This window comes from Mesoplodon mirus, assembly GCF_964341445.2.
Source record: "Mesoplodon mirus genome assembly, chromosome: 18".
Lineage (NCBI taxonomy): Eukaryota > Metazoa > Chordata > Mammalia > Artiodactyla > Ziphiidae > Mesoplodon > Mesoplodon mirus.
This window is the reverse complement of record NC_138994.1, coordinates 6453747-6481194: the sequence shown is the minus strand read 5'-3', so window position 1 is coordinate 6481194 and position 27448 is coordinate 6453747. Positions and strand designations below refer to the sequence as shown.

Genomic DNA, 27448 nt, shown 5'->3' with positions numbered 1-27448 from the left:
GTTCCGGACGAAAGGACCGGCCAGTCCAGGTAGGAGTTTCAAAGTTTATTTCACCATTCTTTAAGCGGTTAGGGTACAAGTACAATGGGACAGACGACCGGACCCCAGGGCCCTCCTGGGCCCCTACAATACAACTCACATGGTCAAGACAGATCCCGTCCCAAATCAACCGAATTAATTACGCACACCCTGCCGCTCAGCCTCTACCCAGAAGCGCCCCCCCGGCCCCCCATAAAAACGTTTTAAGTAATAAACACGCTGGTTGGCTTGCAGTCTGAATCCTGGCTTATTTAACAGCATTCAAGAGTTATACTGTAAATAAACATCATTATGGCCAATGATTAAGTTAGCTCACCATTCATTACAATACCAAACCAGGTTAAGTAATACTATTTTACTATCCTTCCCCCTTCAGGCTGGGGGTCAGATTCTTCTTTTTCTGCAAATAATTTTTATGACTAAAATCTGTAGTGTTTTTTGTTACCTCTTTACCAGCTGTACCCAAGACTCCCTTCTGTAAAACAGAGTGAGGACCGGGACCCCTGTAAGCAAGCTCCTTCCCACTCACTCACCCTGCGGTTAAACCAAAACTTTTTCAGTGAGTTTGCTCCCATCCAAGTCTTGTAAAACACCCGCCTCTTTTTTCTCATTCTAGGTTCTCTTGAACAGATTGCAAACATTCAGGAGGCCATCAGGATTTCCTAAGCCTCACACCCACTCACTTGCCCACCCCTGAACTTTACCGAGATTCACACAGGAGCCTGCCTTTCACTTTTCTCATGTTCCTGTACACTCCCGCCCACTCTACTGTAAAGAAGACCTGCCCCCACCCCCGACATAAAGAAAAAGGGTAACTGTTCAATTGACTTTTCCCTTTAATAGAAGAGTTTATTTCCTTCTTTGTAGCATTAGCAAAATATTTCACACTACCTAAATTTTCTCCCTTAAATAAAATAAAATGTATGCAAAATTGCTACAACAGACACTGCTCAACAGGCGCTGCTGGGTCAGTGAGCACACTCCCCGCTCCTTTCTCAGAAGCGCGGAGACCAGAAGGTGGATATTCTTTAAACGCATCACTGGGGCTCTTTTGAAAAACAACAGCGCCGGTTACTAAGACCTGCAGGGGAACGACTTTCTCCCTGAGAAGGGAAGAGGAACAAAACTCCCATCGCGCCCTGGCTGTTATTTTAATACCATACATATTTTAATACTTCATACAGCTATGAAGCTTGGGATAGGTTAGAAAAATTATGAGAATAATTCTGGAAAACAACTTCCAAGGTTAATTTCTTTTATAAACTGACAATTAACAGATACCCTCATTAAAAACATCCACATTAAGCAAAGAAAAATACTCAACTTCAATACAAGCAGGAAGAAAAATGCCTCTATAGGAAGTTTAAGTTGCACTTTTCAATGCGCTAAAACGGAGAAGAGTTTTATCCAGATCAATTGAAAAATGCTCTTCCTACGATTCATCTAATGTCTAACGTGAAGATTTAAGTTCTGGCCTTTCATTTGCTCCAAAAAAATACCGCAAGGCAGGTATTGTCTTGATCGTTCAATGACGGGCTCTAGGTAGGTTCATCAGATTAAAAAACAAGCAAGGGCCTCCACCCCACTCCCCCAAAACAGAATAAAGATCGTCTCTGAGCAGCAGGCAAAGTTGTTTAATACGAGGTCACTCCTCAGTAGCGGTGGCTATACCAGTCGTTGTTGTTGATCTGGAGGAGTTCTGTCACAACCTGCAGGATGTTGTAATTGTGTTTCTTCAGCAGCCTTAGGTTTAGCTGCCTGTCACAGAAGCCCATTTCAAAGAGATGGGACATCAGGGCCGCTGTCTGATCTTCGGAAACTAGTGGCTGTGTAGAGTCAAGAAAAGCAGAACAACGTTTTTTGTATAATCTGTGTTTATCTTGTTAAGGCATACTCATCTTCCAGATTTACTCAAAAGACTAGGTAATCAGGTGCAAGGCTATGGCACTCCTGTCCACCCAATACTGATGGGTCTTCTGAGGGGATAAGAAGGACTGCGAAGGCCCTGCTTTGGATTAGGTATGTCTGCACCCTCAACCACGTGACTAGTGAACTGTCTTTGGAACGAGATGAAGGAAAAGATGCTAACAAACTCTGGAAACCCTGTGAAGTTAAAGGCAATCGTGACGATGGGGCAAGAAGACGCAAGAGAAGAGATGGTAATTGGAAGAAAGTATGGGAAACGGGAAGAAAGTATAGCCAGCGCGAGCCTTAACCACTGGACCACCAGGGAAGTCCCTCCCACGGGTCTTAAAAATAAAATCCAAAATCACTTAACACAGCATCCCACCTACATCATTGGTCTTTTCTCTGCTTGGCACAAATTCACCCTCCAGGTTCACATTTCCAAGTCTCTGTACTGGCTACTCTGTCTACAGTGCCCTCTCTAACCCTCTCTCCTGGCACACACTCATTTTGTCCTTTAGGACTGAGCTCAGGCGTCATCTACCAGGACGCCTTCCCTGGCCCCACCATGGGGCCGACACCAGGCTGAGGTGTTCCACTGGTCTGAGAACACTGGCACAGCATCTCACGCTGCACAATAAACGTTTTTGTTTTTGTTTTCTTAATTGAATGGAAGATTCTTTAAATTCTATAGTGCTTTGCAATTTTCAAAAGTTTCACAGATAAATGTCCGTCTGCTTATTTCCCACTGTCTCTGGGCAGGAACTGGTGTCTGAGTCACCTTGTTGTGCTGGCACCTGGGAGAGCGACCCCCCACACAGTAGGTCCGCGACCAACGTTAGGTCTTTTTTCTTTCCTCCCTTAAGTAATTCAGCCCAAGTCATACCGCTGGAAAGTGGCAGAGTTGTGTGTTAAAGACTAAACTTAAAGCTCATGCTTGCTATGATGCCATGCTACTCTCTCCAACCCAGGCAGACGCCACTGTTTTCACTGGTGACTTGGCTTCGGTTCAGGAAAATAACACATACACTGACCTGTGCAGTGACCGGTGGTCCGGCAAACAAGGCCTTGTATGCAGAGGCGGCAACAGACAAAGCCCCCTTCACCAGCCCTCCAGCAATGCTGCTCCCATGGTGGTGCCTGCGGGGGGAAAGCCAAATGTCTCCCTAAAGAAACAATCCTTTCTTTAGGAATCCTTATCTTCCTATGGATAATCTGGGCTCTAATCCTGGGAAGAAAATGAGATTTCCCTGAGAAAAAAATCAGATGTAAAAGGAAAGTGCGACTATTTTCCTATCAGTTTTCGAGCTACACATCTGGGCTTGAGGTCGGGCCCAGCTCTTACTGCTTGCTGCAAGGTATGGGCACTGCAGAAAGCACATCACCCTGGTTAGCGTGCCAGCTTTCGGCCCCAGCTGGAAACTAATGTGCTCAGCAGCACACCGAGGTACTGGCAGTCTGCACGCTCAGTTCTCATCTCAGAGTTAACACCTCCCAAAGGAAAGGTGATTTTCTGAACGCTGTACGTAGGGAGGAGCCCGCCGTGACACTGCTCTGAGATGACTGGGAGCAGAGAGGCAGGTGTGTCTAAGGAAACGTTATAAAGATGCACAGCGGGCTGGGCCTTCCTGCCTTCTTCTCTGGTACTAAGCAGGGGTTGAATCTGAGGGAACTTCCTCCTGGTCTGGGATGTGAACACTCTTATTAAACATCACCATTAGCCCTCTGCTCAGTGTTGCTCACAAGCTTTAGGAGAAATAAGAACAGGAAGGAATGCGGGCTCTCCTTCTCCGCTCTCGGCAGGTGGCACATGCTCTGAGAGGCTCGTGGAAGCGGAGGCAGTACTAGGATATCCATCTGCTTCTGAAGGAGAGGCTGCACAAGGAAGCCCCAGTTACCTTGAGTGGTCATAGCTCTTCTGTCTGCTGTTTACAAGTCCTGATGAGCCTCTGAGCTCTAAAAGCAAAAGAGCTGTTGGTTAGATGCAGCATCCATAAACACCTGGTGTTTCCTAACTCACTGCAAGGCTATTTTTGAGGCAGGTGGCAATCTGATTGCAATGTTTAAAGTCTTTTTTTTTTCCTTTTTAAATATTTGAGAAATTTTGCAGGTGGTTTAAGTAAATGTTAAAGAAAACTGTCCAGAATGCAATGCAAGGTGAGTGTTTAGTGCCTCAGAAAAATTAATTCTATAATCCTATCACAATAGTTTATTAGTTCTTAAGTACTTTCAGGTTTTGTTTTTTGAGGACGAGAGGAAAGCGACTTTGAGGGTCTACTCACAACTTCAAAGTGCTATTCTCTTTATTTTGTAGATAAGGAAACAGACCTGTAGGTCTTAGAACCCTGCTGAACCACTGCAAGGTCACACGGTGAAGAAAGTTGGAGCTGAGGCTGGAGCCTAGACTAGTCTGGCCCCAAAGCCTGTGTTCTTTCCACTATAGCACAATGCCAACCTCTATGGGATCTCGTTTAATAAACATTAAGCTAGAAGATAGAACAGAAAGAGTATGAGGCAGGAGCACAGAAAAAGTCAAAGGGTACGTTTCTAAAAACTGCCAAGAATCACAAAGATAGAGCGCCTATTTATAGCTGCTTCCATTAGAAAGGAGCACAGAAACAGAGAAAGCTCAGGCTGGTCATTACCTCCTCTGCTCTGATCAGGGACTGAAGACACTTCTGGTTCGGTAACGGGTAAATCCACTCCTGGGGAACCATGCTGCTGTGCATACGGAGGGCTCCTTTCAGAAAGACACAATATTGAAAGTGAGTTGAAAAGGCGCCTACAGTAACCGTGGAGAAACAGCACACAGACCACAGCAGTGCCAAGCCCTCTACAGAGGCTTCACATTCTGATCCGGATCACACGTCTGAATTTAGGGGTCAGGTGAGAGGCGCTCGTCCTTCTTCTGGTTCCCTCCTCAGCCACAGGCAAGCGAGAAAGACTGGCTTCAGTCTGGTCGCCTCCCCTGTATCAAGTGGTGCTGATAAAAGAAAATACCTAGCTCCCTGGGAGAATGTTTGAAATTACAGTCAAGGCTCCACCATTGTCCATACTGTGAGAGAGCAGTGACACAGACAGAACCAGGAGAGAAAACAGTAACTTCTATCTGGTTTTGCAGTATAGCCGTTTCCATAACAGATTAAACTTCTTATTCTACTTTGTTTGGATTAGAAGGAGAGTTTGTGCTGCCTTTGCCCATGAGTCAACAGGACAGGGAGGAAGGTCCAGGGATGTGTGTGTTTAAAAACTGGCTCTGAATGATCAAAACATAAGTAGATAAGCTTATACTCAGATAATTAAGGTTAACTGAAACAAGTATTTCTTTAAATCGAGAATACACAAATACTGGGAAGTACAACGTTTATTCATCAGACTTTACTACGGGAAATAGACTCTTCCCTTGCTGACAAGGAAACAGGTTTTGAGATCAGATTGAGTCCTCTCTCTTTATTCCACCTCTGGAGAACAGCCCAGCAGAGCGGGGTGTGGATGATACCTGGGCAGCCGTGGCGGAGGCCCTACCACCTCTGGGGTCAGGGGCACTGTGTCCAGAGTCTGTGAGGTCATAAGGATGTCATTGATGCTGTGCCCCTGTGGCTGGTTCTCCCCTCCAGGGGGTCTCTCCCCAGCCTCGACTGGTTCCTGCCCAGCCTCAACCCCTCGCTCCAGGCCTGGCTGTGAGAGGGCAGAGCTGTACATGGAGTCCCCCAGGGGGCGGCTGGTGTCAAAGCACTCGGGCAGGATGATGATGTAATCCTCCGAAGAAGCAGAAGACTGACTCTGAACTTCATCTTTGAGCTCCTCCTCCTCCTCCTCCATGACAGCTGCTTCTTCAACAATACGGACCACCTCTTCCCTCTTGTCTCCAAGTGGTCCCTCTTCGGGTGGGGCAAATTTCACTAAAGGATGAAAGCAACCAACTTTAAGGTATAAGCTAAAAGCAGCCCCTGTGCTACCCTTACCCCACCAAGCCTTGTAGGTCATGAGCTATAATTATGAAACCCAGAGGACGGGGGCAAACCAGAGGGAAGGGCTGCTGAAACCACAGTCACGGCCATACTCTAAACCTACGCAAAGCCAAACAGAACCAAAGTTCACAAAAACAACATTGGCAGAAACATCGAGGCTTCTGAGAACACTATGAATCTTAAAACAAGGAGGCCTCATCCCTGTTCCTCTTCACGTGACGGTTAACATACTGAGAGGGGTTCAAATCAAAACTGATATACTAGCTAACAGTGCTATAAGAAGAGAAAATGTTTGGTGGTAAATACTTAAGGACTGTATGACTACTTTCCTCCTCTTCTTTGCAAAGTAATGAGTAGTCATGATAGAAAATTGGCAAACATGGATGAGGAAAAAAAAAAGAAATAAAAAAGTACCTATAATCTTATCAGAGATAACTACTGTGAACATTGTGGCGTAAGTCCTTCCAGACTTTTTTGTTATGCATTTGTACACAAGTATGTGTGAGGAAATACATATATTTTTAAAAATATACAGTTTAAATATAGATATATAAATGAAAAAGTGAGATAAATCATGCTTAAAGGTATAGGTCAAATTTCACTATAATAAACACAAGACATTTTTTCACATTATTTTGATGTAGTAGAATTTGAGTTTTTGGATAGTACTTGAAATACATGACAGTGGTTCTACCTATCTGACATCTAGAAATTTCTGCCACAAAGAGATTTATGACAGCGGAATTTAACCTTGAGAAACTTAGTCTGGTGCTCCTGTTTCTGCCCACTATTTCCTGACTGCTGCCCTTGGAGAAAGGAGACAACTCAGCTGCCAGTGGGGGGGGTCTCTGCTGAGGGGCTCTGTCAACTTACAAGAAGACTCCTTACTGCAGAATCCAGGCAGCACAACAGGCTGCTGTTCCTCTGTGGCGTGTAACTGAAATTCTGCCCCTGAAGAAGTACAGAAATGAGTCATGGTGGGTGCTTTGCTCCTGATGCTATAAATAAAATGGTCAGGCAGCACATGTGGAGCCCAAAGAAACCACCATGATCCGAATTCTAACAAAGATCCCGCGATCTCCACTCTCAGTAAGGAAGAGCACTTCTGTCTGCTCAGGTCTGGCAGTCACCAGTCAGGCGTCACCTCAGTGTGGGGGGGCGGAATTCAGGGACACTCACTGTGCGTGGACTTCTGTCTGCAAGGTGGTTTGTGATCCGGGGCAGCATCCAAGGTAAGGGATCGGATTACAGTCTCACACACGAACTGGGTCCCACTCAGGTCATCTTCTGCTTCCTCCACTGAAGAAATGTTCTCAGCCCTCTTCTTTACTGACACTGTGGAATCTGAAAAAGGCATGAACTTTGTCTGCAATTGGTGTTTACAGTGTTGAAGATCTTCCTCCAGTCATGTACCCATGCTGATGCGATGCCAAGGAATAGCGGCTATCGGTGCCATGTGAAGGTGAGGAGACTTCAAAAAATGAGATCCTACAGAAAACCCACTCACACAGCAAGGTAAGGTTAGTAGGGGGTACGTGTAACAACAGGGTGTGGTATGGAAGGGGGGATGCAGATACTTTACAAATATTTAACCCCTTACCAGGAAGTTCTTTAAATCCCGCCCCTTCACTCTCTTCCTGTATCTGCCCCAAGCCTGGCTTCTCTATTAAAGGACTGTCATGTGGCAGAGGAGACATGCAGGGAGTCATATCTGGAGAATGAAGACAGGAGAACCATCAACCACGAAAAAGCATCACATCATCAACAGTCAGTGTCCAGAAGCAGCAACTCATGGGCTTCTTGCCTCCCGCATGGCTAAAATAAATCCAGGTACACTTCAAGGCGATCTAAAGAATTTCTCCAGACCATTAGGCACACAAGTATCTCAGACAGATCCATCAATGCAGGAAGGATCACAAACGGTTGTTTGGCTTTGGAAGACCATGGCCAAGACACAGAGCCATGAATGCAAAGGAACAAAGGGACACAAATATCCAGAGAAAAATGGAGAAGAGGGTCCCTTTATGGTGGGGAAACTTTGCACAAACTGGTATTGTTGCCTCTGACAACAGGGAGAGGAAGGAAAATGAACCAATGGGTGCAGTTTTAATATCACACTGTGGGAGAAATCCTTGCCAACTATTTCCTCAGAATAAAATACTAACTACTAGAGTCAGGGCTGCAGTATTTTGGGGCCTGTTAATAAAATAAACAAGGTGGACCGAGCGACATTCTTACCCACAGGGGTGTTGTGGGGCACTCTCTCCAACTCTTGGACAATATTTATATCCAACAGCTCAAAGGACAGCAGGTCCTGAAAAAAAAGGCGCAAGGTTAGGCTACTCGCAGCACACGCTAGAGCCACGTTTTGTCTTGATGGGTCCTGCAGGCCACTGAGTTCTGTATCATTCCAGATTCAACTCTGTTCAAATTCATGCCTCACCTCAGTCAAGTGAAAACAAAAAGAGTTAAATGGGAAGTAGGCATTCAAATAACCAAATGGCAGGAAAGAGAGCAAATGCAATGGGGGTGAAGGTGAACCAGTTAGGCAGAAAAGAAGAGGCAACTAGAGGGAAGTTGTGGGAAGCACAAGATAAGTTCCCAATTCAAAGACGAAACATTTAGTTTAGAAGCCTGCTTCCACTGGTGATGATTTTGCCATTCAGTGCATCTGACTAGATCAGAGTGGGCATATCTCTAACTTCCTGGGCACCACCTATGGCTCTACCGCCTTTTCTTCAACAAGTTAAGAACTCTTTCCCCAGGGCTTTCTGTCCCTCGCCCCTCAAAGTGCTCAATCTTCCACCTGGGCAGTCAGAAGGTCCACAGATGGGATGTAGAGCTCCCTCTCGCTGGCAGCATTTTGGGCCTTCTGTGGGAGGCAGGTTCCTGTCCCTTCTGTCTGCTCAGTTGTTTCACCAGGTGGAATTTCTTCTTTAGCCGGAAGAAGAGCTTCCTATGGAGAGAAACCATTGGGACACATTTTAGGCCCTCAACGGAACTCAAAAGGCAAACTGACGGCTGCCTCCCTAAAAACAAAAGCACTGCATGTATTAAAACTTTTTGTTGGGCTTCCCTGGTGGCGCAGTGGTTGAGAGTCCACCTGCCGATGCAGGGGACACCGGTTCGTGCCCCGGTCCGGGAAGATCCCACATGCCGCGGAGCGGCTGGGTCCGTGAGCCATGGCTGCTGAGCCTGCGCGTCCGGAGCCTGTGCAAAAACTTTTTGTTTTGTTATAATTTTAGACTTATAGAAAAGTTACAAGAACAGTACAGAGAGTTTACTAATTACCCCCTTCACCTAGCTTCCCCTAATGACAATAGCTTAGATTAACCATAAAAACAACAGTCAAAACCAGGACATTAACACTGGGTAACTAAATTTAAGTAGTAAACAGGGAAGCTGCCTTAAAAAACTGTGCACCAAGTAACAACCAGGGTAAGACTTCATTAGTATTTAGGAAACATACACAAGGGATATACAGGAGAGATGACTGTTAAGCAGCAAAGGCATCAGCTCAGCAGGTCCACAGGCCAGGCAGCTCTGCTTTCCTCATGCAGCACAGAGGCTGGCCACACATCACTACAGAGATACGAAAGCACTGAGGGACGCCTGCACCAAGATGCGAAGGACATGCAAACAAAGCCCCTGAGGACTAGGCCCAATATAAGCACACGATGTGTTCGAAGGAGGGGAGAAGCTGGCTTCTCCAGACTTCTGGAAGAACCACCAGCTGTGAGTGGGCTCTTTTGGTTTTAGTCACCCTTCCAATGCTCACCTCTTGCTGGCAGGTGAGATTATCACCTTTGCTTGAGCTGATCATGCTCTTTTCAATGTTATCAGGGCTCTCTGTGGAGGGGAAAGGATCCACTATGATACTGCACCAGACCCGAGGCCCAAACTGCTGGCCTTTGTGAGAAAGACGCCAATGGGAAGTGTATGTTCCCTCCAGGGTTGGGGCAATGAACTCCACAGACACGACTCCCACATGGCCGGCCTTTAGGCAGGGAACCAAAACATCCTTCTTTTCTGTAGAAGCCAAAGTCAGGTTTCCCCACATGAACTTGAGCTGAAAAGAATAGTGACAAGAGAAAGAAAGCCTGTCAGTTAAACACACTGCCACCTCAAATCACTTCATCTTCACGTTTTGTGGGGAAAAATACCTTTGTGTCTGTACTCCACTTTACATTTCCTGTATTTTTCATCCTCCAGTGTTTGATAAATTTGGTTCCTGGCTGGAGGTGAGTCCCATCAGGCAAATTCTCATCCACAAATGCTGCACTGAGGGTTGGCATAACTGAGGCACAGGGCTGCAAAGGGAGCCTGAACAGAAATTCAAATATTTAATCACTTGCTGCTGGGTGTGATGTCTTCTGAATACCCAATACTGTGGTTTGAGACGCAGACAGTGACCCTGGAGGATGTACCAATGCACTTGACTTAAAAATAATAATAACAATGGGAATCCCCTGGCAGTCCAGCGGTTAGGACTCCGTGCTTGCACTGCAGGGGGCGCAGGTTCAATCCCTGATTGGGGAACTAAGATCCCGCACGCCCAAAACAACCCCAAAAAACAACCTCAAAAAACAAAAAAAAACCCAAGGGGACCTGACTCCTAAGCTAAAAAACTATGGGGAGGATAACTAAAAGGGTCCATAAATTAACTAAAGAGTTGGGCTCTTAAAATATTTGCTTCTTTTGCTTCAAATCCAGACTGCCTCCAGTGAAGAGAGGTCACACCAGCCAGTTTCTGAACCTTCCTGGTTTCTGTTTTTCTGAAGAAGGCAACAAAGCAAGTGTCAAAGATAACTACCAAACCACCCTTTAAGAACACTAGGATCGGGCCTCCCTGGTGGCGCAGTGGTTGAGAGTCCGCCTGCCGATGCAGGGGATACGGGTTCGTGCCCCGGTCTGGGAGGATCCCATATGCCACGGAGCGGCTGGGCCCGTGAGCCATGGCCGCTGGGCCTGCGCATCCGGAGCCTGTGCTCCACAACGGGGGAGGCCACAACAGTGAGAGGCCCGCATACCGCCAAAAGAAAAAAAAAAAAAAAAAAAAGAACACTAGGATCGGAAAATGGGAAGTTTTAAGGGTTTGGGTGTTATGGGTTACCAATATATAAGACAGAAGTAGGCTTAAGTTCCAGTTTTAGAGGGCTGGACCTAAAGTCCTGGCTCCCACCCTGGCCCTGGGCTTACATTGGGGTGTTAGACTGCAGCAGGCTCTCGGGTCGGCCCAAAGGAGACTTGGGGCTCTGGAGCCCATGGATCGAATTCCACAGATGAATCTTCCTGTGGAGTTTAAGCTGCTTTTTAAGTTCCTTGACCTCTGCTTTACGCTGTTTCTTCTCAGCTCGCAACCTTTGCTTTTCTGCTTTAAGAAAGTTCTTGTCAACCTGTTTCTGGAGCCTGTGAGATAAAAAACACAGTCTTAAAAAACAAATCTCACAAACAAATCTTGAAGCTATTCAGGAACTTCCCTGGTGGTCCAGTGGGTAAGACTCTGCACTCCCTATGCAGGGGGCTCGGGTTCAATCCCTGGTTGGGGAACTAGATCCCGCATGCATGCCACAAAAAAAAAAAAAAAAATTCCCACACGCCACAGTGAAGATCCTGAGTGCCACAACTAAGACCCGGTGCAGCCTAAATAAATCAATGAATAAATATTTTAAAAATCTTGAAGCTATTTTGAGCCACTTGTGGTCTCCATCAGCGTCAGCTTCTAGGTTAGTTCCTTAATTTCTTTCTGTAGTTCTCATTTCCATCTCATTAGCTTTGGAGGATAATTATCCCCATCATTGCACATCAACTGGAAAGGAGTGGGAACTAAGGAGACTATTTGTTTTTGTGTTTTGTTTTTGGCTGCGCCATGCGGCATGTGGGGCCTTAGCTGCTCGACCAAGGATCGAACCTGTGGCCCCTGCTGTGAAAGCGTGGAGTTCTAACCACTGGACAGCCAGGGATTTCCTAGGAGACTATTTGTAGTCTTGTGATTCACACCCTGTCACCAAAACAAAGAAACCAAACAGAGGACAAGCAGCCCATGCACATATGGTTTTACCTGGCCTGTTCCAGAGCAGCAGGAAGACGAGGGGTAGAGAACCTCGAGTGGGAGAAGGGTTCAGAGGAGCCCACAACAGGTCTCCGCAACTTCAGCAGGACATGGTTGGAGTCGTGGGCATATGGCCCCGATTCACAATCTTCACAGATATTGTAGGACGGGCAGAGGCTGTGAAGAAAAGAAAGGAACAGTGGGAAGTACCTGAGGTTGGGCGATAGGGACCCAGACTTCCTTATTTGCTCTATTAACAGCTAGGTGGGAACCTGAGCTCATCACCCACCCATGCCATGTCTCAATCCTCATGAATAAAATGAGGATAATAACACTTCACCTGTATCTATTTCAAAGGACAATCTACGGGAGAAAACGATATGAAAGCATTTGGAATATGGAGATAATCCTTGGGGATGCAGTTTTGTTTTGGGGAACTTAATTTTGGCTCTTTTAATTCAAAAGTATATATGAACACCACAATCTGAATACCCTTCAAATGCTTATTTTCTCTTGTGGGTGAAGAGTGGCTTGTTTCCAATCCAGAGCTGCTATGGATGACGCTCAGAGGTGAGCACACCCTTTCCCTCCCGAATGCTAGAAGGCCCACCTACTCTAAGTTCTCCTAAGAGCTATTCATTGCCAAGTTCCTGCTTTACCTGCACTGGTAACGCACACCAACGATCCTCCTTTGGCAGCTGCTGCAAGCAATATGCCAGCTGAACTGGTTTTCTGGCAAAAACAGTGTTTCCTCTGAAATAGGCATTGAGAGTTCTGAAGGACAGGAACCCAAGGATGGATTCTGGAGGATAAGCTTCTCACGTAATTTCTGTTCAAGCTTCTCAACCGTTTCTTTAACCACTTGCTCTCTGAACTAGAATACACAGAAGACGGGGGGAGAAAACCCCTCAGTTCCAAGATTGGAAAAAGGCATGAAAATATCAAATAGACCTGAAACCTCACCATCTCTGGTATAACATAAGAGCATAATAAACAGGTAATAGCTACTGAATGAAGGGACAGAAACGAAGCAAAAAAAAAAAAAGGTCTATTCCTTCCATAGCTAAACTGGCCCAAATCAAATACCGAACAATCCACTGATGGGTAAATTTCTAACTCTTCCTTCTCAAGCGCAGAGATTTGTCCCTTTCCCTTACATCCTTAGAATTAAACTCCCCCCTTTTTCTAGTACATTATTGTAAAAGCTAGGAACTTTCTTGACTGGAACTGCTCTAGTTTGGATATTATTAGCTACTACTCTTCATTCACCTGTACCAGAGGCAGCAGCCATCTGGATTTAGCTTTCTGTTTCTTCCACATTCCACCTGTTCCAACACTGCCGCTAAAACCCAAGCCAGGAAGAACACTCACTGTCTCTAGGTAGCTTGTGAACCAGTCTGGGGGCTTGTCTTGAGGCTGGTCTGCGTCACGTGGAGCAGGTGGAAACTGCTGCAAGTAAACACAATCGGAGATAGTTTTTTTTCTTTTTCTGTTTAAAGTAAATCTCCTGAAATGTATTACTTTGAGGTTTCTGTTGCCAAATAATATAAATATATGGTCAAAAAAATGAGCATGAAAGAGTATAGGAAAAACCGAAGTCTTTATGTCACCCTATTCATGCTCCTCTCCAGAAGTAACCACTGTTACTAGTTTCAAAAAGTCAGAGAGAGACAGTCACAACAGCTCCCAAATCTTTGATGAACAGCTCAAACCTTAGACTAGAGACAATGAAACGTAGGTTAGAAGATCACAGAGACAGGTCCATTCCCTTTGTACCTGCACTGCAGGCTCCTCTGGGGTCTTCATGTCTGATCCCAAGACTCTCACCAGTGAAGAATAATGTGCAAGTGGCTTCTTCCCTGTCCTTGTAACTGGTCGTTTTTCTGCTCCAACTGGGGGTGGGGCTTCGTAGACAACACGATAGCCTTCATGGACTTGCATCTGCAGTTGGTTTCCCTGCTTAACTGCCATCTGAGAGCATACGTTATGAAATTAAAAACAATATTGTGTGATTCTCCTTTCCTAAATAAAATTTCAAAGACACCTGAACAGAAGAGGTGTGGTAAAATATGCTGGAAAATATCAGGATTCATGCTTCTTTTATTAAATCAAATGACAAATATGTTAACAGTCTGCTGTTTCTTTGCCAAGAATGTTAACTAGGAATGGTTTTGTTAAAAACAAAAGGGTTTTAGTGTAGCTCTTCATTAGGTGAGATGTTTTCATTAATTGGGTTACTACTTTTCTGTTTAATTTTTAAAATTTAAGTGTAATTGACATATATTAGTTTCAGGTTACAACATAATGATTTGACATTTGTATACATTGTGAAATAATCACCACAGTTTGTCTAGTTACCATCTATTAACTGGTTTTCATGTAGGACTCCACTTACGGATTCTAATTTCAACTTTTCAAAAGTCAATTCTAGACCCAGGAAACTTAAAGCTATGTCCAAAGTTAAGCGTCTACCTTCCCACTAAGAATAGTATTTTGGAAAGCATGCTTAAGTGGTCACCTCTTTTTGAAGAGCATCTTCTTCAATATCCTATTTTGGAAACTCTACTTCAAGGAGCATTTGAGATTCCATGAAGGTACTCCAGCGTCCAAGAAGAGATTAGGGGATCAAGTCCGTGGGGTTCTAGCTCCTCCCACTTGTTACCCAGTGACAAGATTTGTTCTTCCTTTATCTATTTTCACACATTAGACTTCTTAAGATTCCACTTAAAAACAGCATTCCATGTCCAAAAAGTCTGAAAGCTATTATCTGAGGTCAGGGATCAGCAAGCTTTTTCATTTTTTAATTGAAGTATAGTTGATTTACAATGATTCAGGTACACAGCAAAGTGATTCAATTATATATATATATATATATATATATATATATATATATATATATGTATATTCTTTTTCAGATCCTTGCCCATTATAGGTTATTACAAGACACTGAATATAGTTCCCTGTGCTATACAGTACATCCTTGTTGTTCAGCAAACTTTTAGTTTTTTTTTTAAAGTCTTTATTGAATTTGTTATAATATTGCTTCTATTTTTTTAATGTTTTGGTGTTTTGGCTGTGAGGTATGTGGGATCTTAGCTCCCTGACCAGGGATCAAACCCACACCCCCTGCATTGGAAGGCAAAGTCTTAACCACCAGACCACCAAGAAAGTACCCAGGAAACTTTCTTAAAGGGCCACATAATAAATATTTTAGGCTTGCAGGCCATTCAGTTTCTGTCACAACTACTCAACTCTGCCACTGTGGCACAGAAGTAGCCACAGACAATACATGATGAATGGGCATGACTGTGTTCTAATAAAACTTTATTTATAAAAATATGTGGCCAGGGTGATGTTGGCAGCAAGGTGGCAGACAGGGATTTTAGGGACACGTAACAAAGGAGCTTTACTGGCAGGATTCAGAAATAAGAATGTGAAACAGAGCACGTGGCAACCTAACCATCAACCATCTGTAGGCCTTCGTGGGGAAAGTTCGCGAGGGAAGGCTTTACATTTTGAAGAAAACTAAAAAGTCAGAAAAATTATAAGAAATTGCTACAGCGGGAAATGAAGGCTCAAACCTCACAGGAATCGCAATTCACAGGTTTATACCCTGATCATCTGAAACACCTCTACTTAGATGTAGAGGAAAGACTCAGGAAGCCACCTAGAAAAGTTGACCAGTTCTTATCAGAAGAACAAGTTGACCAGCCTTTGTAAGAAGAATACGTGGATGAACCTTTGCCAGAAGAGCAATAGAGTATTGACCAGGCTTTGTCTGAAGAACACTGCAGCTTTGAGCAGCCTCGGCCAGAAGAACAATGTAGCATAAGAGTAAATTCTCTTGCTATTCCAAAGAAAAATAAAAAGAAAACATCAAATCAAACAGCACAAGAAGGACGTGAACAGGTACAAGCTAAGCATGCTGTTAAAAGAACAAGAATTAGGAGGAAAAAAGAGAGAGAAGCAGCTCAAAGCCTCTATTAAAAAGGGCCAGTATGACCTTCTTTTTGTTGTTTGGCCACACCACGTGGCTTGTGAGATCTTAGTTCCCCAACCAGATACAGAACCCATGACCTTGGCAGTGAAAGCTCGGAGTCCTAACCACTGGACCACCAGGGGATTCCTACCAGTATCTTCTTTAAAAACAAAACAAAATTAAATCAGACATGTCATCCTTAAAGGTTAAAATATCTGCGGGCTATTAAGTTTTCTTGAATATGTACTATACCTCCTAACAGTTAACTAAATTTGTCAACAGAAACTGGATTGCTAAGCTATACTGAATATAAAATGTCCAAATATTTTGTTTTTGTAAAAGCAAATTATCTATATATACTCTACATAATGTGATTTCTCTTTCTTAATTATAAAATATTGGCTAAATTCCCCATGCTGTAAAATATATCCTTAGAGCTTATTTATTTTATATATAGTAGTTTGCACCTCTTAATCCCCTACCCTTCTTGTCCCTCCCCACTGGTAACCACTAGTTTCTTTTCTGTATCTATGAGTCTGTTTCTTTATGTTATATTCACTAGTTTATTTTATTTATTGAAAATATTTATTTATTTATTTATTTGGCTGAGCCAGATCTTAGTTGCACCGTGTGGGATCTGTTCCCTAACCAGGGATCAAACCCGGGCCCCCTGCATTGGGAGTGCAGTCTTAGCCACTGGACCACCAGGGAAGTCCCTGTTTTACTTTTTAGATTCCACATATAAGTGATAACATACAATACTTGTCTCTCTCTCCCTGACCTATTTCTCTAAGTTACATCCATGTTGTTGCAAATGGAAAAAGTTCATTCTTTTTTATGGCTGAGTAGTATTCCAGTGTGTGTGTGTGTGTGTGTGTGTGTGTGTGTGTGTGTGTGTGTGTGTGTGTGTGTGTGTGTGTGTGTGTGTGTGTGTGTGTGTGTGTGTGTGTGTGTGTGTGTGTGTGTGTGTGTGTGTGTGTGTACACATCTTCTTTACCCATTCATCTGTTGATGGACACTTAGGTTGCTTCCATATCTTGGTTATTGTAAATAATGCTGCTATGAACATTGGGGTACAAATATCTTCTCAAATTAATGTTTTTGTTTTCTTTGGATATATACTCTGGAGTGGAATTGCTGGGTCGTATGGTAGCTCTATTTTTAGTTTCTTGAGGAACCTCCATACTGTTTTCCACAGTGGCCACCCCAATTTACACGCCCACCAACAGTGTAAAAGTGTTCCTTTTTCTCCACATCCTCGCCAACATTTGTTATTTGTGGTCTTTCTGATGATAGCCATTCTGACAGGTGTGAGGTGATTTGTTTCTTATTTATTTGCCTCTAAAAGAAGGTTGGCCTGGAGAACTGAAAGAACCTTCTATTTGAGTGACAGGTTCAAGCATATAATACTTTTGTATCATATTAAATTCAGATGAAATACAATGTTTACAAAAAATTTTAAATATATATATATATATATATATATATATATATATATATACATACACACATACATATATGGCCAGCTTTCCAGCTATAGTTTGCCAACTCCTATTCTAGACCATAAACCAAGAAGCTTTTTCTAAAATATTTGGTAGAGTCTGTGGAAAAAATTGCTCAAGAAACAACTACAATGAACTGTGTCAAAATATAGACATGGAATTTTAAGTATTATATGTTACTACAGAAAAAAATGTATGTAGAAAAAGTTTTGCTTCCTAGGGCAAGACAGGCTTATATAAACTCTAGACTGCTGAGATCCAAGATTTCTGACAGAATAGGTAAACTAATAGTGGCTGTGAAAAAGGTAGAAGAATTCTGAAGTTTTTAAATGACTTTTTTAATGAAACTACTGTAGCTTCTGAATATGGAAAAAGAAAAGCCAGAAGATTGGAGAAGAGTAAAGGGGTGTTGGGAGACATCATGTTAGAACAGCTTAAAAGCAAAGAGGAAGGGCTTCCCTTGTGGCGCAGTGGTTAAGAATCCGCCTGCCAATGCAGGGGACACGGGTTCGAGCCCTGGTCCAGGAAGATCCCACACGCTGAGGAGCAACTAAGCCCGTGCACCACAACTACTGAGCCTGTGCTCTAGAGCCCGCGAGTCACAACTACTGAAGCCCAAGCGCCTAGAGCCTGTGCTCCGTAACACGGCTAATGGAATTCAGAATTCAGAAGCCACCGCAATGAGAAGCCCACGCACCACAACGAACAGTAGCCCCCACTCCAGCAACTAGAGAAACCCCATGTGCAGCAACGAAGACCCAACGCAGTCAAAAATAAATAAAATAAATTTTTAAAAAAAAGCAAAGAGGAACTAGGAAGACCATGTGAAAACTGGGGCAGAGGGAAATTTCTTTTTGTTGTTGTTCTATATTTTTTAATAAAGTTTGTAATCCAGTGGACATGCAAAATAAAACTGCGCTGAGAAAAAGTTTCATAAATTAATACGTGTTAGGAAGTTGTGGGAGAGGTCAAGGTCACAGGAAGAAGGGAAGCCAGTCTTTTGTACAGGCTTTTTGTGTGTGTGTGACACTTCCAAATGGTGGGGGCAGGGCCCGTGCTGTAACGAAGTGCACTTATACAAATGAGTGACAATACAAAGTCTGAGTATGAAAATAAGATTTTCTCTGAAAACACATTTTTGGCACAGATTAAAAAAAATGTACGTTGCAGAATCTGATTTTTAAATCAGTATTATATATATTTATATATATTATATACTTATATATACACACACATCCCAAGTCCTGCAGAGGGAAATTACGAAGCATGAAGAATTACTAACAGAGACGGGTATTTCAACTAAGAGAAACCAGGAAAGGGCCTGAATGTCTAAAACCAAGAGACTGGCTGGTAAATGAGGACTTCTGAGTAAAAACCAAGAAGACATTGGCTAAACTTTTGAAACAAGTGGCACTCAGAATAGCAATTCTGACCAAAAACCAGGAAGGGTAAATCCAGCTCCTGATTTAAAAAAAAATCTTGCCTTTCCCTCCCTAGACAAAAAGTGATTATGGAAAATGGCTCAGCCTGGATTAGAAGTTCAAAAAGGATAGTCAGTGAAAGGTCAGCTTAGCACACCTTAAATAAGGGACCTCGAGGAATACTCTTAATTCATCACTGACATACAAGAGATTGTAACTGGATGGTTTATACCTTAAATTCTTCTACATTATAGTGTAACATTCGATAGGGAACAAGGTGAAGGAAGGAGATAAAAAAAATGTGATCCAGAGAGCATCATTTCAGAGAGTTCTTTCAATTTTGAAATGCCAGTACAGTGGCATCAAGACCAGCAATGAGATGCAATGATACTGGAAAGAATCTTTATATTAGGAGGTACCTTTTGCTGCGTGGTATGCTGAACTCATTGTAGTCTCCCTAAAAATGGGTTTTGCTGTGTTTATAGTCATTAGTTTCTCCACATGGCTAATGGAATTCAGGCTCAAGTTTTAGTCCATAAACATTTTTAAAAGTATTTGAAAATAAGATGAAATGATCATTACCTTAAGTGCTTCTTCATATTCTCCTAGAAGGACAAAAATATACATACTGTGATTTTTTTTTACCAGCCCAGAAGATTCTATTAAGCACAGACAATTCTTACTTTTAAGAATTCTTAGCTTACAGTCCTTACACATGAACAGCTACTACCTTTTTGCTGACAAATTCCCTTCTTACCGCATCATAAATAGAAGCTACCTGCAGATTAGTTCTCCCCCTTAAATCCCTCTCTCTGCTACTAGAGTCTTCCAGTTACAAAAACTCAATCCAGCTCCCTCACACTAGGCTTAGTGAAGCTCAGGACTCAAGGAAGTTCAAAGATGGTGTTAATACTCTCATTTCAGCTGGTTAAAATAAGCTTCTGGGGGCGAGCCTGGGAACCTCATCTTCAAATAGAACATTGCTCCTGTGGGAAAATGCACCCCATGCTCCCAAAAACCAACCATCTTATTTATAACTTGACTTTAACATATATACCAAGTCAAGGACAAAAGCGATACCAGGAAAACAAGTTAAATGTGTTGAATTGGGAAACATGTTTTTCAAAACATGAGCATCTTAAATGTAAGAGAACCTCTCATTAAAGCTGTCCTTTGGGTCCAATCAAGGCACCAACCTATACACAAAAAACTTAAAAAATAAAGATCTCCTATGTAACTAATGCCTATGGGTAAGTGAGTGCATTTATTGCACACCAAATTCTACTCTAAAATAAATACTGCAACAAGATTTGAACGTAAATGGAAATGCCAATGCCTATGATCAGATTAAGGCTTTTAAATAAAGCTGAATAGGTTCTCTTAGGGACTCACCTTGACTGTTGATGGATACCTGTAAAAGGAAAAAAAGCAACAGTGAATTATAAACCTCTCATCAACTGAGCAATTCAGCATATCCAGCCTCACAGGACAGATACAAAACCTCAGGTCAGGTGTTCAGCTTTTACAGTATCTGAACTAAATGTGAATAATTAAGTAATTTTACTGCTTAACTATTATATCCTCCTTGGTTTCAGGTAGTTAAGAAGCAGCATAATACAGTGGCTAGGAGCCTGGGCTCTGGAGCCAGAGGGTATAAAGTATGTATATCAGAGGGTATGAGTAGTACCCTACTCTGCTATTTCCAAGCTTTTGTGCCTTTGGGCAAGTTACTTAAACTCTCTTTGCCTCAGTTTTCTCATGGGTAAAACAGAGATAATGATAACAGTACTGTTGTTAGTCTGACACACTGTAACCACTCAATAAGGGTTTGTCATTATTATTTTTATTACTAGAAACTAAATAGCAGCTTGTGATATAGTTGAACATAAGATCACTATACAGTTTTAAAAGTTATCTCTCAGATTTTCTTCTTCAATGTCGCTTCCCTATTTCTCAACTCCATCTCAGATGGCACAAATCAGCTTAGAACATGCAATTATCATATATGTTTAAACTCCTACACAAATGAGATAAACACTATTCTGAACTTTTTGAGCTCCACATCCCTCTTGAGAAATAAGATCCCTATTCTGGATACCGGGTCATGGGTACCATAATATACTTTACCTCTTCATTTTCCTCATCCAGGTATTTTATTTGAATAGTGTTCAAATCAAATGAAACTTTTACCTGCAAATGAAATGTACACACTATATGATCAAGTTATCAAAAAGGCAGGTTGTAATAGAACCCTAGAAGTCATAAAATAAAGGATTGACATATTTCACTACATAAAAATTAAACATTTTACATGGTTACAAAAAACAAAGTCAAAAGACAAGCAATAGACTGGGAAAAATATTTGCAAATCACGAGAGACAAAGGGTTAATATCTGCAATACACAAGAAGCAACTGCTAATCATAAGATCTTAACTGGTAAAAGTGGGCCAAAATCTACAGAAATTTCACAGAAGAAATCAGATATGCCTAACAAATACATGAAAAGATGTTTAACCTTAATGGTGGTCAGAACAACCTAAATTAAAGCAATGAGATGTCATCTCAACAGAATGGCAACACAATTTTTAAAGCTGTAACATGCAATGTTGAGGAATTCCCTGGCAGTCCAGTGGTTAGTACTCCGGGCTTTCACTGCCGAGGGCCCAGGTTCAATCCCTGGTTGGCGAACTAAGATCCTACAAGCCACGTATTGCGGCCAAAAACAAAAACAAAGACATCCAATGTGGATAAAGATCCAGGGCACTGTCGTGTGCTTCTGTGGGGTCCTACCATTGTTCTGCAAAGCATGTAGTAGTATCCATGAAAATTTAAAGTCACATGCTTGGTGACCCATTAATTTCACTTTGGGAAACTTTATCCTATAGAACATTATATATACAAAGAGGGATCTCCTGTAGTTTATTTTATAGTGGTAAAAGGAAAAAAAGAACCCCAACCTTTTGGAAATTGAGGCATTATGCTAACTGAAGTAAATCAGACAGAGAACTACCGTATAATCTCATTACCGTGGAATCTTAAAGAGAAATAAACAACTCATAAACTCATAGATACAGAGAACACATTGGTGGTTGCCAGAGGCAGGGAATGGGAGGTGGATAAAATGGGTAAAGGTGGTCAAAGGTACACACTTCCAGTTATAAAATAAAGTCCTGGGGATGTAATGTACAGCACAGTGACTACAGTTAATAATATGTACTATATTGTATATTTGAAAGTTGCTAAAAGAATAGATCTTAAAAGATGTCATCCCAAGAAAAAAAATTTTAACTGTGTGTGGTAATGAATATTAACTAGACTTACTGTGGTGATCATTTTGCAATACACACAAACATAGAATCATTATGTTGTATACTTGAAACTAATATAATGTGATATGTCAACTATATCTCAATTGAAAAAAAACCACAAAACACCCTAAAAACAATCTTTCAATAAGGGATGGTTAAATTGTTGTATTACCACCACCAGCAGCTTAGATCCTTGTCTGTTCATTGAGAACAGTGTGTATAATACAGGCTGGGTTAAAAAAAGCAAGCTGCAGAGTTACTCAGTTTTCCTGGGTATCACTCATGCATACAGGAGGTATGCATGTTAGTAAACCACTACTTGTTTTTCTCCTGTTTTTTTTTTGTTTTGTTTTTAAAAAGCAAGTTGTAGAATAATGTTCACAGTATGGTATGATAACTGTATGAACATGGAAAATGTGGGAAATACATTCAGGGCTATTAACACTGGTTACCCCCAAAGAGGCTAGAATAGCGGGTGGAGGGTGTGGGGAGTGGAGGGATGTTAACGTTTTCTTTCTTTTTTTTTTTTTTTAAATTTATTTATTTATTTTGCGCTGTCCTGGGTCTTCGTTTCTGTGTGAGGGCTTTCTCTAGTTGTGGCAAGCGGGGGCCACTCTTCATCGCGATGCGCAGGCCTCTCACTATCGTGGCCTCTCCTGTTGTGGAGCACAGGCTCCAGATGCGCAGGCTCAGAAGTTGTGGCTCACGGGCCTAGTTGCTCCGTGGCATGTGGGATCTTCCCAGACCAGGGCTCGAACCCGTGTCCCCTGCATTAGCAGGCGGATTCTCAACCACTGCGCCACCAGGGAAGCCCCCAACGTTTTCTTTATATATGTTTGGATTGTTTCACTTCTTACAATGGGCATGTATTACACTTTTGTAATTTAAAATTTACAATAAAGAAAAAAGGCAAGCTGTCAGCTCATTTAACTACTAGGAAAAAAAAGATAACTGTGTTAGATTTTCAGATCATTTGACAAACAAGATCCAACTTTCTGGATAACTATCTGTCCAGGGTAGTATAAAGGAAATATTTTTCCTGGAAGACAGAGGATGAGACCAGATCATCTTTTGAGGTCTCTCCACCATTTCTTTTCCTTTTTGGTTACCATAACACATAACCAGAGAAAAGTAGGTTTTTACCAAAGAGTTTCATTAGACAAACACAGTTACACAGGAAGTAAAACATTCACAACTGCAAATCAAACAAAAACAGAAGAGTACAAAGGGCAAACCAAGAAGAGGAAAAGCACAAACAACAACGGAAGTGACAGATGAGCTGCTATCTGAACACCCCTGCGAGTTTTTCCTGCTCAACTTTGAGATATTCATCCTCTGACCTAGCAATAAAAGCAATCGATCAGCTCTTGCAAAACACAAATTATATCCTTGGTGGTTCAAAAACCACAGTAACCTATCTGCTCTCAAGCAAGAGAACATTCACCTCAGGCCTCAGGGTGGAGTCCACACCAATTCATTCCTCAGGCTGTTTCTAAAATAAACAGGATTTCTAAGTCCTATCTCACTTAAAAAAATAAATTTACCTTTCCTTTCTAAACTCCTCAGAACGAATTGGTTTGTTTCCTCTACCAGGGCACATCTCCTATACGAATCCCAAGCCCCTGTCAAAAATAGTTTTCCAAAAGGCCCAGAAATGGTAAATATGAAAGACTTTACAGCTAGGAAGCACAACTAAAAATTGCTACCTCTGGAAAAAATATTTATGCTTAAAGGATGGAGAAACAAAACAAAGTAACACTCACCATAGCTTCCACATCAGCCCAAGTTGTATTTTCTGGATCAGAAACTAGAAAGCTTTGAGTTTCATTTTTAAAAGTCACATTTAGAGTAACCTGTGGTTCCATGCTGTGGGGCTAGAGAAGAGGGGATGGGTGAGAGAGAGAAAACACATTAGAAAGAGTTCTATAAACTGCATAAACATTCACTCAACAAATACTTGTGAGGACCTAATACAGGCTAGGCTAGGAGGACACAGCAGTGGGTGTGAAGATAATGTCCCTGCTCTTTTGCTATTTACAGTCTAGTGGGTGGTTTAAAACAAATCTCACTGCCATATGTTTGCAGAGAGAATGTAAATTTTGGCCACATTCACAGAAATCATCTAACATTTGTAAAATCCTTTAGGATTTTATGAACTTTATAATGATTGCTTAATTAAAGATACCTACTGCTACATATTTACTAGCAGGTTACCAAGATGAGTAAATGTAGGTCTCCACCCTTGGGGAATTTACATTCCTAAAGCCTGAAAGTGATGGTCTATATTTTTCTTGGAAAAGCAGCCCTTTCCTAAATTGAGCAACCAAGGCTCTCTATTAGATCCATTTAACAAGTTAGAGGCTGAACCACTCGCCAAGAAACTATACAGGGGTAGCATTCAACAACCTTCATCGAAGTTCATGTGTTTTGTTTTTTTTGTAGGCTACTTTTTTTCTTTTATGGAGAATTTCAAACATACATTAAAGTGGAGAGTAGTGAACATCTAACTACAATGATCAACTCGAAACTACCCTCATTTCATCTATACCCTTCCATCCCCCCAATATGGATTGACTGTAGTCAACTAATGTTTTAACCAAACTCACTTCATCCATAAAATAATTGAATATTTACCTCTAAAAGGTACGAATTTTAAGGATTGATTACTTATGAGTTGTTAGACTGTTTTTTTGACTTTATGAAAAAATAGTTGGTTTAAATCTAAACGTAAGTTGTAATGAAAAAGGCCAGCTTTTTAATATGTTTGTATGTTTTTTAAAAAACATATTCATCCGTAAATCTTGACTAAGCATCTACAAAGAGCCAGGTTCTGCTCTAGGCACAGGACATTGGAGAGGAACAAGATTAAGTCTCAGGAGTTTACAGTGTAATGAGGGGAGGGATCACAGGGGTTTAGAAGAGTTGGGTTCCAGACACAGCTCTGGCACATTACTAGCCATGTAAGTGTGAGCAAGTCTTTTAACCTCCGAGCTTCAGTTCCTTAATCTGTAAAATAGGTCTAAAACCTCTGCTTTGCTAACCTCACAATGTTATCATAAGGATCAAGTAAAAATGTGTATGCTATTTCTTTGAAAACGGTACTCAAATATAAAAGTTATTATCATAATAAATCAAGGCCTGAAATAGTCCTGTTTTCCACAGTGTAACGAACTGCCCTGTGAAACAATACAACTGTCATTAAAAACGATCTTGAACTCTCTGAGGATCAGGGATTTTTTTTTTTTAATCCAAAGACAAACATCCTCCAACATTTTCCATTCTTTGTGTCTACCTAGAGCCAAGTTCACCACCAAAATAGTTTCCAGCACCAATCCTGCTGACATCTAGTATTTCATTCATATGGAATGCAATTCTTGGAGTCCTTAAAATTTGGACAGAACTCCTGGCAACTCCCCAGAATCTTGGGCAAAAAATCAGGGAGATTAGGTGACTGATTCACTCAGCCAAAAGTGGATATTCTAAAACACATTCTCACTTTTCAACTTCTGAGAAACACACTTCCACACTTTTTAAAGTCTAATGGAAACTAATCTTCTTTGCCTTTTCTCAAATTACACAGTTGGAAATTAGTTTAGATACTTTGGAGCTCATCCAACTGGTTGGCTGGTGAGGAGAAAACAGGAAGTGGGAGATTCTAGTTTAGCTGGACCATATCCAGGTCTTCATAAAGAGCTGCCTACTTCTGTTTGCCTTATATGTGAAAATTCTTTCAGCAAGAGCATTAGTCTTGAACTTGTGGAAATACCAAAGCTATCGTTAGTACCCTCTGTCCCTGTAGTTAGTAACGTCAGGTAGCTGGGGCCTCGGCCTTCAGTTTTCATTAATTGACACTATATTAAGTTCATGCCACTGGTTCATCTTTGCTTGGCATAGATCAGCTTTTCTTCTATGTCGATTTTTCCAGGATATCAAAAATCCCTTTAATGAATCTGACCTGGGAACCTGAGCTTTGATTACTGTCTCCACCGGAGGCCTATACAAGCTATCCTGGAGTTAAAATTTGTGACCTGAAAGCTGCGTGTTCGATAAAAAAGGAAAAACGGTGCCTTTCCAATACCAGAGGTCCCTGACCAAGGAGACTTCCTTATGAGGTTCCCCAAAAGTGGGATGAGGGGGAGTAGGAGGCTGTGTGGGTAGTGTCTTTTTTTTTTTTTTTTTTCTTGAAAACTTCATCCTAGTCTTCCACTTATCTTTTCCTGGCACTCCATGTCCCCAAGACAGTATCACCAACCCCTGAAGACTCTCTCTCGTTTTCTTTGCCTAGGCCCTCTTTGTGCTGGGGAGTCTCGGCGTCCTTCAGCAGAAGCCAGGCGTTCTAAGCCACGGACCCGCCATCCCTCCGGTGGTATCCGCCCCCTTGGCCCCTCGGAACACGAACAGCTCTCCCATCCGGTCACTGAAAAGATCGGCTGGCCCCAGACACGGAAAAAGTCGCCCCTCTTCTTTGCAGGGTTCCTCCCTTGAACCTCCCCAAGCCCTCTCAGTGCGACGTGACACTACCCCTAGGTAACCGCAACTGCTTCCTTACCAGCTTCCCGCCCCCGGGGGGCGCCTGCCCGAAGCCAGTCCAAGAACCGTCCGCAGCCAGCTCAGGGGCTATCCCTGCGGGGTGAATCTAACATGGCGGAGAGAGACAGGGCCTAGTCCCCTGCGTCGCTGAGTTTCCGACAAGATGATTGGTTCTTACTACTTGTCCCTCAAAACTACCACCACACTGATTGGTCGAAGATGGGTTGGCGGAGGCGGGGCAGGAGCAGCCAGAACCTCACAACAACAACAAACACTGGGGCAAAGGGGCGGAACTACGAGTGCGCAGCCGTGGGCCGATTTCCCCTTCCCAGGTAAAAGCTGCGCCGGACCTTAGGTCACCGACCTTAGAGAACGAGTTGCCGGAGACTCGCGGGGATGGATGGGAATTGTAGTCTTCCTAGGATTTGTAGGTTCTTTAGCCCATTATCCGCTCTCAAGATACTAAAACATAACACTCCAATCCATATCTGTTGACGTGCATAAGCGGACGGAGCTCTTCAATTTGTCAACTGGGCTGCCGTGAGACTCGTGCCCGCTTCCCGTGTCGGAAGCTCCTCTCCATAAGACTACAGTTTCCAAGGGACACTGTGGCCAAGGCTTTTCGATCCGCAATGCGTGCTGGAAATCGTAGTTTTTCCCCCACAACCCTTTTATTTACCAAAACTGGAGACTTCCATTGCGACGGAAAGGGTGAGGGAACGGGGCCACTTCCTGCGACT

The 27448-nt window shown here is 42.5% G+C and overlaps 1 protein-coding gene and 1 pseudogene across 4 annotated transcripts; one reads left to right on the top strand and one right to left on the bottom strand.

The window, feature by feature from the left end:
- Nucleotides 1-30: 30 nt before the first annotated feature.
- Nucleotides 31-26843, bottom strand: NBR1 (NBR1 autophagy cargo receptor). 3 transcript variants are annotated; one of them, XM_082604670.1, is made up of 22 exons: nt 26728-26843; nt 23942-24052; nt 20997-21059; nt 20262-20280; nt 19452-19474; nt 13744-13938; nt 13339-13416; nt 12627-12841; nt 11977-12144; nt 11115-11324; nt 10079-10238; nt 9694-9984; nt 8722-8871; nt 8154-8229; nt 7516-7626; nt 7095-7259; nt 6789-6866; nt 5444-5846; nt 4590-4684; nt 3843-3900; nt 2979-3084; nt 31-1865 (listed from the first exon to the last, which is right to left on the bottom strand). In XM_082604670.1, the coding sequence occupies exons 2-22, from the start codon at nt 24041-24043 to the stop codon at nt 1692-1694; spliced, it is 2940 nt and encodes a 979-aa protein (XP_082460796.1). In that variant the 5' UTR covers nt 24044-24052; nt 26728-26843; the 3' UTR covers nt 31-1691. The 3 variants fall into 3 exon arrangements, with proteins under 3 accessions (XP_082460796.1, XP_082460797.1, XP_082460798.1); XM_082604671.1 differs by having other exon boundaries at nt 13339-13413; XM_082604672.1 differs by having other exon boundaries at nt 13795-13938.
- LOC309793882 (thyroid transcription factor 1-associated protein 26-like) lies at nt 14919-16354 on the top strand (annotated as a pseudogene). The gene has a single exon. The product of its transcript is annotated as a thyroid transcription factor 1-associated protein 26-like (transcript).
- Nucleotides 26844-27448: the final 605 nt, after the last annotated feature.